A 15,350-nucleotide genomic window follows, 5' to 3' on the forward strand; every position below is an offset into this window, starting at 1 on the left:
TTCCTTGTGAAGCCGCCGACGATCTCGGCGAGCCAAGTTTCCCCATTGACTAACGAGGAAATAGAGAACATTTTCTCTATTTGGCTCGACGAGTCCCTCGTCGGTTTCCTCGGCCAAAAGTGTACACACGACCGGTTTCCTCGGCAGAATACGGCTCCCATCGAGTTTCTGGCTGAATTCTGCCGCGAAACTCGGTCGTGTGTACGGGGCCTGACACTTTCATACGCTATCACCCTGTATATTTTTCTACTTAAAAAAAAAAAAAAAAATCACAAACATTCTTTATTTATTTTTTTGGCAAAAGAATAACAGACATCGGCAGCCAAAATTTGCGCTGGAGTTCCTTAAATGGCTATAGATGCAAAACGAGTCAGCGCTCTTTTGCGGAGTACAGTCAAGGTAAATAATAAAAAAAAACATCGCTGCTTTCATAAAACGTCTGAAGCCAAGCAATAAAAATTTGGCTTTAATTAATCCTAAACACGTCAGAATAGACAAAACAGTTCTCAGAAAAATGACATCTTCCAAAACCGGTGCCAGCATTCCGCAACAATCAAATTCAAAAATGTAACGGTTGTAGAGTATAGATTGGAGTTCTCTCATCGCAAGATAATGAGATACTATGATAAGGTCTTCTACTTCTTCAAGGACGCTTCTTTGTTCCCCCCCCCTATCTATTAAAAACAAAAGTAAACAGAAAAACAAAAATACTCTAACTGGTATGCACCGCGTCGTTAAATATATATATAGTTTTGTTCAAGTTGTACCCCATGACTTGCTGGCAGGACTCGCAACACTGTTCGTCCTGCTCCGGTCCATGTTCTCCATGCTCCGACCTATGTGTGGTCAACTAAGCTTAGACTCCGAAACTCGATTTCGCCTGCATTTCGGGACCATCCTCCCACGGAGAGAATCCAACTCGGCAAAGACTCTCAGCCCATACTGAATGTTTTTTTTAAATGAATCTTTCTTGCTCGTCATCAGGCCCGACTTGGTTACTAGTTAAAGTTACAGCAGTTCAAATAGCTGATGCTCTTGCCCTCTCCAGGCAAGGAAGAGTCCACATTGTTGACCAACGCGTTTTGTCGGGCTTCGCTGATCAAGCGGCACGCTAAGTCCAGGAACAGTTTTTCCACATTGTCCGACTCTTTGGCAGAGGTTTCCAGGTAATACATGTTTTGGGTGCCTGCGAACTCTTCAGCTCTTTGCTGGGAGACTTCTCTTCTCTCGGCCAGGTCTATTTTGTTCCCTGTAACGATATCAAACAGAAGTATGCATTAGAGATGGCAGGGAGCTGGCTGAACAGATGTGTGGGTGGCAGAAAGCGGGCATTATCTGTAATATGTGCTCAACAAGGACAAGTGTCTATCATTGACGTACATGGACTCCATTGTGCTTCTAAAGTAAGCACATATGGACAAATATAGACATTGTTCAATTTTTTTTTTATTAAAAGAGCAAGGCATGCTAGCAACTATGCATTAAGAAAAATACATAGGCCCAGATTCACGTACAGTGGCGTATCTTTGAGCGGGCGTAGCGCATCTCATATGCGCTACGCCGACGTAACATAGAGAGGCAAGACCAGTATTCACAAAGCACTTGCTCCCTAAGTTACTGCGGCGTAGCGTAAATGGGCCGGCGTAAGCCCGCCTAATTCAAATCAGGAAGGTAGTGGGCGTGTTGTATTAAAATTAACCGTGACTCCATGTAAATGAATGGCCGAACGAATGGCACATGCGCGCGCATGCTCAGGATCACGTCGCATATACTCCCTAAGATACAACGGCTCAATGCGTACGACGTGAACGTAACCTACGCCCAGCCCCATTCACGTACGACTTACGTAAACGACGTAAAATACGACGGCTGTTCTGACGTCCATACCCTAACATGACTTACCCCTGTTTTAGGTGGGATAACTTTACGCCTTATGTAAACGGCGTAGCTTACCGCGACGGGCGCAAGTACGTTCGTGAATCGGCGTATCTAGGTCATTTACATATTCAACACTAAATCAATGGAAGCGCCCCTAGCGGCCAGCGTAAATATGCACCCAAGATACGACGGCGTAGGAGACTTACGTCGGTTGGATCAAGCCAAAATTCAGGCGTATCTTGTTTCAAGAATAAGGCGCATAGATACGACAGCGCATCCTAGAACTTACGCGGCGTATCAGAAGATACGTCGGCGTAAGTCGTACGTGAATCTGGCCCATAGACTTTATTATCTTTATTGCCAACTAACATTGGTCCACCTTGGAATGATGTCATTATCCATATTTTATAAAGGAAAAAAGATCGCGCTACAAAATAACAGTGAGTGGTGAACAAAGTTCAAATCAATGTGAATAGTCCCGCCACACGGGCAAATTAATAAAGTAATCTCCCAGGTGCACCAACGAAATCCACAAGAAAAGTGCTTCAAAGGAAAGATCCTCCACCAAGGTTAAGAAGGGCCTCTTACCGGATGGAATTGATCTCCAAGTTATAAGAGATCTCACACAGCATGATAAGAGGTACCGGAATAATCACATAGGCAACCACAGCATTGGAATCCTTATCACAGCAAGTCCTCATTAGCCAGAAACTTCCCAGTAGATCATCCACAGGTATGCAAGAAAACAAAGGCTCACATAGTGTAAAATCCTTGTGTTTTAATGGAGAAGATAAATGCAAACACACTTACATGAAGTAGTTAAAAACGAGCACATAAAAGCCGGCCAGCTTTGGAATCACAGCCCGTATCTGGTGAAAGGTACGCGGTGACGTCAGCACGCCGCCTCCCAACGTTTCGTCGCAATTGGACTTGATCACGGGATACGGGCGGCGCTCTGAGTCACCGCGTATATACACAAACAAACGGATGCAGCCTCGATGTGGGCAGGCATTGGAAGTCAAATCCGCCATCTTAGCTGTTGGAAAACTATTATTAGTAGTGACCCAAACCCGTACACAGTAAGGGCAATAGTAGAGGCATATACAGTGCACTTATATAAAGAGTGCATCTGCCAAGTTCGAAATCATAATCAAATGACATCCAAGCACCTGTATTGTACACTGAAACTAAATACATCAAAGGTGCTAACAAATGTCTAACGCCGCTGCGCGACTCCATGCAGCGGCGCATCAACACCATCATATTATAATCATCCACAGCATATTATTGAGCCGGGCTGTGAACAGTAGGTCATAAGTAAATAACAATATAGAGTAACAACCAAATTCCCCGTTCATGGAATAAACACATGAACCTTAATTATGGAAGGTATAAATGCATTAGGACTATGGGAGCAAGGAACTTATTGAATATCCAAAAGGTGCTGCACCATAGTAGTTGGGCATCAAACAAATAAAATTACTCAACCTTTATTAAAGGGGCCAAGATCAAGAAAAAAATGTTGAGTGTAAAAATCACTTGTAGGCCACCTCATCGAGCCAGCAACCATCTGTGTAATGCTTTAAATTATTATTTACAAATTTAGAAAAATTATTTGATATAAAATTTTAAAATTCATACATACAAAAATACTTTAAAAATTATGTATACAAAGAATGTGAGGAATAAACATTGATATGACAATAATAAAAATAATAAAAAATTATAAAAATTACATAAAAAATTCAAAACCAGTTCGATCATGAATTCGCAATGAAACAATTGACATCTACTTCGATGTTCAGGCCAAAAGGTGTATAACATTTCAGCCTATAAACCCATGACATCTCTAATTGGGAGATGGTTCTCACCAGATGACTACCTCTCCAGTGGGGGCTAAACTTGTCAATTCCCAAGAAGATGGTGTTATTAGGGTTTCTGTTGTGGGCTGTTAAGTAATGTTTGGACACAGAGTGTTTGGTGTAACCTAATCTTATGTTATTGATATGTTCGTTAAGGCGAACCTGTAACGGTCTCTTGGTCCTGCCCACATACTGTAGTCCACATGGACACTGAAGTAAATAGACTACCCCCGTTGTGGAGCATGTAATAAACGGCTTAATAACATGGCTACTAGACAAGCACGTGGAGGAAAAAGATGTGGTTCTTCTAGAATGACAGCCATTCAAAGAACAGACCTGGCATTTACCACACTTATAATAACCCGTGAGGCCCGAAAAGAATTTTGATTCCATACTGGGGGGATTTAATATATTGGGAGCCAGTTTATCCTTTAAGGATGGCGCTCCTCTGAAGACCACTTGGGGCCTATCTGGCAATAAGCCCCCTAGAATTTTATCATTTTTTAAAATGTGCCAATGTTTACCCATTAGATGCTTCACATTTGCATGTTGGCATGAAAAATTGGTAATAAAAGGGTTGCGAAATTTATTGTCTTGTTCTTTACTTTTGATGGCCAACAGATCAGATCTATTGACATTCTGGACCAAAGACATGGTGTTGGACAAGAACTCTTTTGAATAGCCCTTTTCCAAAAAGCGTTGAGTAAGAACGTCCGCTTGTTCGATAAATGTAGCATCCTCTGTACAGTTTCGCTTTAATCTTAAATATTGGCTTTTGGGCACCGAACTTAACCACGAAGTATGGTGGCAGCTGTTCTTAGGAATAAAAGCATTCCTGTCTGTGGCCTTGAAATAAGTTGATGTGACAAAAACACCATCAATGACAGAAATGGTCAAGTCTAGGAAGTTAACCTTCTCCTGACTAACCTCATGGCTTAAATGTATGCCCCTGTCGTTGATATTCAGAGAATCCAAAAAAAGCTCCAAATCAGACCTAGTGCCTTCCCAGAGGAGGAGGATGTCGTCTATGTACCTAGCCCACAGAAGAATCTGTGGTATGGCATCCACACAGACGACATCCTCCTCCCACTTGGCCATAAATAGGTTCGCCAGACTGGGGGCATATTCCAATGCCTGCCCACATCGAGGCTGCATCCGTTTGTTTGTGTATATACGCGGTGACTCAGAGCGCCGCCCGTATCCCGTGATCAAGTCCAATTGCGACGAAACGTTGGGAGGCGGCGTGCTGACGTCACCGCGTACCTTTCACCAGATACGGGCTGTGATTCCAAAGCTGGCCGGCTTTTATGTGCTCGTTTTTAACTACTTCATGTAAGTGTGTTTGCATTTATCTTCTCCATTAAAACACAAGGATTTTACACTATGTGAGCCTTTGTTTTCTTGCATACCTGTGGATGATCTACTGGGAAGTTTCTGGCTAATGAGGACTTGCTGTGATAAGGATTCCAATGCTGTGGTTGCCTATGTGATTATTCCGGTACCTCTTATCATGCTGTGTGAGATCTCTTATAACTTGGAGATCAATTCCATCCGGTAAGAGGCCCTTCTTAACCTTGGTGGAGGATCTTTCCTTTGAAGCACTTTTCTTGTGGATTTCGTTGGTGCACCTGGGAGATTACTTTATTAATTTGCCCGTGTGGCGGGACTATTCACATTGATTTGAACTTTGTTCACCACTCACTGTTATTTTGTAGCGCGATCTTTTTTCCTTTATAATCTGTTTTTGTGTAGTATAACACTTTTGATCGCAGCTTCACATAATTTTTGTTAAAATAAGCGCAATATTTTCTTTGTACTATTTTGATCTATACTCATTATTGCAGCTATTTTTTTATCACAGTTTCACATACTGTTTGCACCTTTTTTTTCAATTCTTGGGATTGATGGATATCTTTGAATTTAGGGCTAACCGTGTGGTTAACACGGAAGGGGTATTTGAGGTCTTTAAAGAGGGCGACAGTGATTTGGGAGGTCTATTTATGCGTTTAAAGAACCTCACCATTTCTGAACTGCACACTCAATGGGACATAGTGTTTCTTGATACATACATAAAACAACAGATAGTACCTCGTAGCCTTCGATGGGAAATTGCTCCCCAAAAAGGTGCTCTATGCTCTATGGACATTACCCATGATTAAGTCACGTGGCAAGTGACGCAACGCGTGGGGGAGGAGTCTGCTGTACGAGATCTGTCGGAAGTTCCCGAGTGAGGACCTCTACACTTTTCGTTACTGAGTGGCTTGATTCAAAGACAGGGAGAGCGTGAGTGGATCGGCGCATAGCATTGGCAGCGGTATTGTCGTGTCTGGCTGTATTACACTATTGTGTTTCCCTTTTTCTTACATGTCCCACACCTGTTGTGGTGTATTGAAGAGGGGGGCTGAAGCCTGTTTTTTGCACCATCGCTAATGACCAAGGCTGTGTCGTTGGAGCTACTGAAGTGATTTGAAGCTGAGTATAAGATACCTGTTTCACAGAGCTGTTGTATCCAGTGACACTCTCACGCTGCTGCTAATCAACATTGTTTAACCCTATTTTACCATCTACTCTACAGGGACGGTATTCTGAGATTGAGTACTATTTGATGCTCTGAATTAATTAGCTTTGTATTCATTTATCAATTAATTTTTATACACTAATTTTTTTTTTTCCCTCATCTATATATATTTTGTGTGCTTCACCCCACTGTGGCAACACGACTAATCCCCTATTCAGGGTTTTGAATTATTATCACAATTGGATTGATCTTAGTAAGGTATCACATAAATTAGTTGTTTTTAGCGCATATGTTTATATTTTTCACATTTTGTTGTTTGGTTGGTAACCTTTTTCACATACTGCAGCTTTTTACATTTATTTATTAATTGTGTGGTGTATTTTGGATTTAGTAGCGCTGTAGTTTATCAGTTATAATATTAGGTTAGCAGCTACAGTATTTAAAGGAGCCTGTAGCTCTGCTTTAAGTCCATTCTGTGATTGAATGAGGGTGAGAATAGGGGCGGAATACCCAGAGCGTGGAAAGGTCAGAACCCCGGTTAGGTTTTTATTTCTGTCTGTGTCCCCGTTGGGGAGATTCCCTCTCTCTTCTTTAAAAATGCAGAAATATCCAATAATATGATTGGTCGCTGAAACAAGAAGGGAGGGAAAATCTTCCAATGTGGACATGGTGTTAAGGTCACAACTATCTAAGAGAAAGACAGACAGACCTCCTTTACTTTAATGAGATCTCCTCTCACTTTCTGTTGTGCCTAGGAGAAAGAAAGTGAAGAAAAAAATCCCCCAAATGGTACACGGAGAGCAAAAAGAAAGGGGGGATGAGATGTGGAAGGGGGGGATGAGAACACTAATGTAAAGAAGGGGCTATGATGTGGAAGGGGGGCTGAGGATGGTCCATTATTTAGGCCCCATTCACACCTGAGCATAGCGTTTTCAGGCAGAAAGTTGCGCAATTTTATCACAATTTTGCTGAGATTTTTGCAGCGTTTTTTACCATGTTTTTGTACAGGTCAAAAAAGGTCACCAATGTAAAAAGCAGAAAAACTCCCAAATCTGCCTAAAAAAAGTCCCGGAACTTGTTTGAGCTTCAGGCATTTTGGAGCTTCTGGCTTCAGGTGTTTTGGAGTGGAAATTTGAACCATCTCCATAGAGAATAATAGATTTTTTCCCCTCCAGCGTTTTGTAGCTTGAGGCTTTCAAGCTACAAAACACATAGGTGTGAATGGGGTCTTAGTGATCCCTGACCTATACTAAAACATGATACACTGAATAAATGTGACTCCAACCCCAAGGATCTTGACTAATACACTGGTTAAGATGTGATTCCACCCCCAAGGTATACATGTGATTCCACCCCCAAGGATCTTGACTTATCCACAAGCACAGTCATGATTTTGTTGCTTGAATAAATGTAACTCCAACCCCAAGGATCTTTGCCGGTACACTACATACTGTACAGGTGACTCCACCCCTAAGGATCCTTTCTTGCCCACAAGCCCAATGCTAATCTAATTTCCTGAATAAATGTGATTCCACTTTTAAGGATCTTGACTTACCCACAAGCACCGTAATGACATTGTTGCTTGAATAAATGTGACTCCAACCCCAAGGATCTTGGCCGATACACTGGATACAGGTGACTCCACCTCCTAAGGATCTTTTCATACCCACAAGCCCAGTGCTGACCTCGCTGCCTGAATAAATGTGACTCCACTCTCAAGGATCTTGACTTACCCACAAGCACAGTAATGACCCTGTTGCTTGAATAAATGTGACTCCAACCCCAAGGATATTGGCCGATACACTGCATACAGATGACTCCACCCCTAAGGATCTTTTCTTACCCACAACCCCAGTGCTGACCTCTTTGCCTGAATAAATGTGACTCCACTCCCAAGGTTCGTGACTTACCCACAATGACAGTAATGACCTTGTTGCTTGAATAAATGTGACTCCAACCCCAAGGATCTTGGCCGATACACTGGGTACAGGTGACTCCACCCCTAAGGTTCTTTTCTTACCCACAAGCTCAGTGCTGACCTCGTTGCCTGAATAAATGCGACTCCACCCTCAAGGATCTTGACTCACCCACAAGCCCAGTAATGACCTTGTTGCTTGAGTAAATGTGACTCCAACGCCAAGGATCTTGGCAAATACACTGAATACAGGTGACTCCACCCCTAAGGATCTTTTCTTACCCACAAGCACAGTCCCACAAGCACAGTGCTGACCTAGTTGCCTGAATAAATGCGACTCCACCCCCAAGGATCTTGACTCACCCACAAGCCCAGTAATGACCTTGTTGCTTGAGTAAATGTGACTCCAACCCCAAGGATCTTGGCAGATACACTGGATACAGGTGACTCCACCCCTAAGGATCTTTTCTTACCCACAAGCACAGTCCCACAAGCACAGTGCTGACCTAGTTGCCTGATCAAATGTGACTCTACCCCCAAGGATCTTGACTTGCCCACAAGCACAGTAATGACCTTGTTGCTTGAATAAATGTGACTCCAACCCCAAGGATCTTGGCAGATACACTGGATACAGGTGACTCCACCCCTAAGGATCTTTTCTTACCCACAAGCCCAGCGCTGACCTTGTTGTCTGAATAAATGTGACTCCACCACCAAGTTCTTGACTTACCGACAAGCACAGTTATGGCCTCGTTGACTGAATAAATGTGACTCCACCCCCAAGGATCTGGACTTACCCACAAGCACAGTGATGACGTCGTTGTTTGCATATTGCTCTATCTCCCTCAGCCATTCTGGAAGGCACCGGAAGGATTCCTCACAGGTAATGTCGTAGGTTAATATCAAGGCATTGGCACTGCGGTAATAACTCTGAGTGATGGAGCGGAACCTCTCTTGCCCTGCCGTGTCCCATATCTGGAGCTGCAGAACACAATAAGTGGAGACAATATAAGCATTAATACATCCACTAGAAACTTCTCTCTGACAGAACTGGGTTATAGTGCAAACAGCAACAAACGTAACATAAATCTGTGAAATTGAAATTGATTTAAGAATAGCCACTTGCTATATCGTTATGTAAGTGTAGCTGTAGCATCACAAGCCTTCATATTCCTAGTGAATACGGTGAGTTTATAAAGACATTATTTTTGGATAAGATTATATGCCTTTGTTACAGTAGTTAATTGTATGCTTAAACTTTATATGCATTGAAAGTGTAAGTAAACCCTAAAAGAGTTAATTTATTTGCTTCCTTTTGCTCCCCTCTCTCATTGCAGCTGACAGGAGCTAAAATCCTAAACGCCCCCCCCCCCCCTGGCTTCAAAGGACCTGAACAATCAGAAGCAGGGAAAGGACTTGCCATGCAGGCGCAATGGATTCTGGGAGCTGTAGACCTTAAAGGGGTGCTACACAATACAAGTCAATAGAGGCTATGTGCTGTGGACTTTTAATACCCAGGATTCCTGGCATTACTATGACTAAGCATCTATCCATGATGTGAAACATGTTAGCTTTTTTGTCCCCTATGTCCACTTTCTACCATTGATTGCAGTGTTGCATGAATTTTTGGATGTTATACAGCTTTGGATTTTATCCTTTGTTCATTTTGTTTCAATAAATCAGAGTGCGGCAGTCCAGGAACATTTATTTTTTCCATGGATCAGCGCAGAGTCTACACCAAGTTACCCGAGATCTGGGTAGTGCCACACAGGGAGAGAAAGAGTGCAGACCTGTGCTATCTGGTTCTGCACTCCCACTAAAAGGGAGTGAAAGAACTGAGGAGAACTGAGCCAGTGCAGATTTTGGAGCCGTTTGTATCTACATCAGAGGTCAGAGACTGAGCCATAACGATTTGCTGTGTCCTGGGACCAGAGCTGGAACACCTGTTGCCGTGTGTCAGCCAGTGAGGACCTGAGCCTTCTGGGTCTATCGACTAAGAAGCTTATGGGACCGGATCAGTTGCAGACCAGGAGTGGTGAGCGGGACAACCTAGCCTAATTTCTTACTGCCTACAGTTAATGCCAATAGAGACTACCTTTACCTAGCACCCCATCAGCTATGCCTTGTGTATAGTCTTAAAGGGACAGCTACACGTGCACCACCTACAGAAGGGCCCCAACAAAAGGTGGCAGGTACATTACAGTCACCTCTGAGGGTACCCCTTTTTTTAGAAACACGTACACCCACCCACTAAAGGGCTGTATGCACAAAGTGCACTCAGGGACACTTTTTAAATGGTAATAGTAACTCAACTTTTAAAGAAGTCAAGATTAACATATAACTTCAGCTGCTTATATCTCTAAATCTAGTTGTGTTGGCATGAGGTTTTCACTGAATGTACCTCCATTTTTGTTTCCATTTAGTTTCAGTTGCTCTGCTTTGTGGTATGTTTATGGAGCTACACTATAACAACAACATGCGTGACCGTCTGATTAACTGGCTCCAATATACTAACAGTTAGCAAATGATATTACTTAAAGCGGAGTTCCAACCACAATTAGCATTTTTTAAATGTATGTCCTTTCATCCTGCGTTTTTATAATATAAATCTGGTCACTTACTATTTTACAATCTGCCGCCGATCTGCATAGATATTCAAAAAAGATAGTTTATAAAACTATATCTACACCGTTGTCATTTTGCTTGTGGGCATTGTGAAGCCTACAGGCACTTAGGGCCAGATTCACAGCAGAGATACTCCGTCGTATCTCTCAGAGTATCTATGCGACTGATTCATAGAATCAGTTACGCATAGATAGCCCTAAGATCCGACAGGTGTAATTGTTTTACACTGTCGGATCTTAGGATGCAGTACCGCGGCCGCCGCTGGGAGGAGTTCGCGTCGTAAACCAGCGTCGGGTATGCAAATTAGGAGTTACGGTGATCCACGACGGTTTTTCGCGTTCGCTACGTCGCCGCTAGTCTAGTTTCCCGTCGCAAAGTTAGTCGTAGTTTTGGGTGCCTTAACTTTAGTCAGCAAGTGTATTGCTGTCTAAAGTATGGCCGTCGTAATTTAAAATTTAACGTCGTTTGCGTAACACGTCTGGGAATACGGAAGTACGCTACGCGCTTCGCCGTTCGAAAAAATGACGTCACTTCGCGCAAAGCATGGCGGGAGTTACGAAACGGAGCATGCGCAGTGGGTCCGGCGCGGGAGCGCGCCTAATTTAAATGGCACACGCCCATTTAAATTACGCCGGCTTACGCCGGAGGCCGCCGGCGTAGTTCTCATCGCAAGTGCTTTGTGAATCAGGCACTTGCGATGAAAACTTGCGGCGGTGTAACGTATCTACGATACGTTACGCCACCGCAATTCTACCTGAATCTGGCCCTTACTTCCTGGAAGTCTTGGATGGGGAGTGATAATTGGACAGCGCACTGCATCCTGGGAAATGATGGCACACATTTCCCAGGAGCATTAGAGGGAGATGATGTCAGAATCCTAGGTGGTTTCAAAGGCAGATTTCGTGGGACCGCATAGCAACAGGCATTTCCAGTTGAGTAAAAATAAATAAAAATGTTTTTCTTTTTTAGTCGTAAGCTAGAGTTTAAAGCAAAATAGTTTTTTTGATGGAACCTCCCACCCCCCTCCTGTGGGAATAAACACAGATACTATGAAAAAGGGATTTTATTTAAAAAAAAACACAATTCCGACAAGAAAAGTCCGATGTGAGCTTTTGGACAGAAATTGCGACCGTGTGTATGCTCCATCGGACTCCACCAATAAAAGATTGAGAGCAGGTTCTTTATTTTTCAGACGGAATTCTTATCGGAAATTCCGCTTCTGCAATTCCGACATGCAAAAAAAACATGCACATTCAGAATTAAGCTCAAGAGCCGAACTGCCTATTGAACTTCATTGATCTCGGCTCGTCGTACGTCACCGCGTTCTTCACGGTCGGAATTTCCGACAAGATTTGTGTGACCGTGTGTATGCAACACAAGTTGGAGCCAACATTCTGTCAGAAAAAATCCACGGTTTTCTTGTCGGAATTTCCTATCGTGTGTACGCGGATGCTCCTAGTCAAATCCTAGTGTTAAATATCAGTGATTTTATTGATCAAAGCCCACACTTTACAGGCATAGGCTGCTGAACATACTCTTGATGCTAATAAATACTGTGTTTATTAAATCTGACTGGGAGCATCACCTGGATCACATCCCGATCAGCATATCAACAGAGAAGGTTATACATAGGGTTGAGCGAACCCAAACTGTAAAGCCCAGCGGAATGACGCGCTGGGGCTGTGTGACATTACTTATATAGAAGAGGCAGGGGCACCCGTCACGTGACCCCGCCCCCTCTGACGTACCCTCTGCTACGTCACTGGCGAAGCCCGGCTTCCCTCTTCTTGGGCTTCCCCAGTGACGTAGCAGAGGGTACGTCAGAGGGGGCGGGGTCACGTGACGGGTGCCCCTGCCTCCTCTATATAAGTAATGTCACACAGCCCCAGCGCGTCATTCTGCTGGGCTGTGTCCGGCGATGAGGAGGTCGGGGATGCTGCGCTCCGGATGGATCTTCTGAGCGATGGATCGAAGATGACATGGACGCCGCAGGATCTTCTCATCGCGGGAGATCACCGTCGCAGGATGAGGACAACGCTGGAAGCCGGGAACGAGTGGATTTTTCAGCGCTGGAGTTTTTTTTAATAAAGGACTTTATTCTACGGTGTCAGTGTGTTTTTTTTTACAATACTTTTCACTTCCTTCGTGAAATGGTAGAGGTACAGTGTACCCCATTACCATTTCACACAGGGGGGGGGTCAGGATCTGGGGGTCCCCTTTGTTAAAGGGGTCTTCCAGATTCTGATAAACCTTCCGCCCGCATACCCCCACAACCACCGGGCAAGGGTTGTGGGGATGAGACCCTTGTCCCCATCAACATGGGGACATCCTCCCCATGTTGAGGGCATGTGGCCTGGTGCGGTTCAGGAGAGGGGGGGGGCCGCACTCTGTCCCCCCCTCTTTTCTGCGGCCGGCCAGGTCAACGTGCTCGGATAATGGGTCTGGTTATGGATATTTAGGGGGAACCGCACGTCATTTTTGTTTTAAATTGACGGCGGGGTTCCCTTTAATATCCATACCAGACCTGAAGGGTCTGGTTATGGATATTTACCGGGAACCGCACGTCATTTTTTTTTTAATTGACGGCGGGGTTCCCCATAATTGAATTTGCGGGGACCTCCGCACATTTTTTTTTCTGGAAGTCCGTGTCCCATTGACTACAATGGGGTTCGGAGTTCGGGTTCCCGAACCCGAACTTTTTTTTTAAAGTTCGGGTTCGGACCCGAACCCGAACATCCAGGTGTCCGCTCAACTCTAGTTATACAGCATTATACTGCATTTACGGCATAGGTGTGTGTGTAGCCCATTGCATTAGGGTATGCACCCTAAAGCACCAACTCACATGCATTTGACATATTTACCGGCCTCTTCCCCGCTCTTTATCCTGAAACAATGGGAGGAAGGGGGAGCAGGGGAGTACATGGGGGACCTGGGCAACAGAAGACAGAGGAACAGGGAATGGAGGGGTGGCATATATTAGTACTGATCCCCTATATTTTCCTCCTGAAGCAGCTGAATGTTGACAAAAGGGAGAGGAGGAGAATCCTACTTTCAGCTGCTGCAGGAGGAAAATACAGATCAGTTCCACTAAATTCCATCCCTGCCAACTCTCCTGTCCATGTTCTGAGGGTCGGCAGGGAAGGATTGCGGTTTACCTGTTACCTGCCCACCACTGACAGGTTGCCAACCCCGGGTTTAGGGTGTGCCCAGGCACACCCCTTGCGCAAGCCTATGGGGCTCAGCTCTCTATAACCAATAGTGACAGCCTTCCCCTGCATGCACTCATAATTTCACCAGCACTAGGTCCTAATAGACTGCCGCCGCTGCCAAGGAGACAGATGCCAGACCAGTGCTGTCACTAGCAGGGACAGGACAGCTGGGGAACCCCACAGTGGCAGAACACCAGGGCCCGGTGGCAAGACAACCTTTGCAACCCTGATAGTTCTCCCACTGCTTTGGACCCTTATATTTTTTTTGGTGTGCTGGTGACATATATCTCTTGTTTTCTGCCACCCTGGGGGGCCCCAGTATAGTAGAAAAGAAGCTCACTGCAGAACATATGAAAGGGCCCATTGTGGGATCGTAGTAAAAGGCCCCAAGATATATATATATATATATCTATATATATATATATATATATATATATATATATATATATATATATATATATATATATATATATATTGTGATGGTGGGACTCTGTGCTATGTGAAAGATTGCTGTTTTACGCCAGATTTTGGAGAGAAAGACACATTAATTGCACAGCTGTGTCTTGGGCTTTTTAGTCCTGACCTGACATGGCTCAGAGCCCCACCCAACAGACAGGAAGTCTGTTCCTGGGAATCAGGTGGATTCCCAATCCCTCTGAGAGGAGTCAGAGACGCTGCATAGGGTGAAGCTAGAGCATGCATGTCTGCAGGAGGCAGATGTCGTTTGAGGATTGAGTAGCAAGACGCTTATCAGGAGAAAGCTAGGTTTGAGCTTATCCCTAGGAAACTGTTTGTTCTGAGGAACAGAACTTAGGCCTAGGCTAAAGGCCTGAAACAGCCGGATGGCAAGTATGGAAGCCAGGAGGCTTCCATACTGTTGGTTATGCAAGATGCAGAAATACTGTTGTATTTGTGAACTTTTGTGCGTTTAACCTCCTTAGTACCGCACGCCGTCAAATGATGGCGGGCGGTATCCCCTGTTGTTCTGACAGGACGTCATATGACGTCCTGTCATTAGAAGCTGCTAGGGGGCGCGTGCGCGCCGCCGGCGGCACGCGTGCGCACCGCCGGCGGCGCGCGTGCGCACCCGTTGCGTTACTGGGAACACTGTGCGCGTGCCCGGCGGCCGCGATGGCCGCCGGGCACCCGCGATTTCCCGGTAACTGAGCGGGGACGTGAAGCACTGTGTGTAAACACAGAGCTCCACGTCCTGTCAGGGAGAGAGGAGACCGATCTGTGTCTCTTGTACATAGGGACACAGATCGGTCACCTCCCCCAGTCACCCCCCTTCCCCCACAGTTAGAACACTGATCAGGCTACACATTTAACCCCTTCCCCGCCCC

The 15,350-nt window shown here is 44.8% G+C and overlaps 1 protein-coding gene across 1 annotated transcript in view; it reads right to left on the bottom strand.

Moving 5' to 3' along the window:
• Positions 1–269: 269 nt before the first annotated feature.
• Positions 270–15,350, bottom strand: part of RAB30 (RAB30, member RAS oncogene family) — a 209,769-nt gene continuing 194,688 nt past the window's right edge. The window contains exons 4-5 of the mRNA XM_040339971.1: positions 8,971–9,154; positions 270–1,249 (exon numbers count right to left, since the gene is read on the bottom strand). Coding sequence (XP_040195905.1) covers positions 999–1,249; positions 8,971–9,154 — 435 coding nt within the window. The 3' untranslated portion in view covers positions 270–998. The remainder of the gene's footprint in view (positions 1,250–8,970; positions 9,155–15,350) is intronic.

Source organism: Rana temporaria, chromosome 2 (genome assembly GCF_905171775.1).
Source record: "Rana temporaria chromosome 2, aRanTem1.1, whole genome shotgun sequence".
NCBI classification, from domain to species: domain Eukaryota; kingdom Metazoa; phylum Chordata; class Amphibia; order Anura; family Ranidae; genus Rana; species Rana temporaria.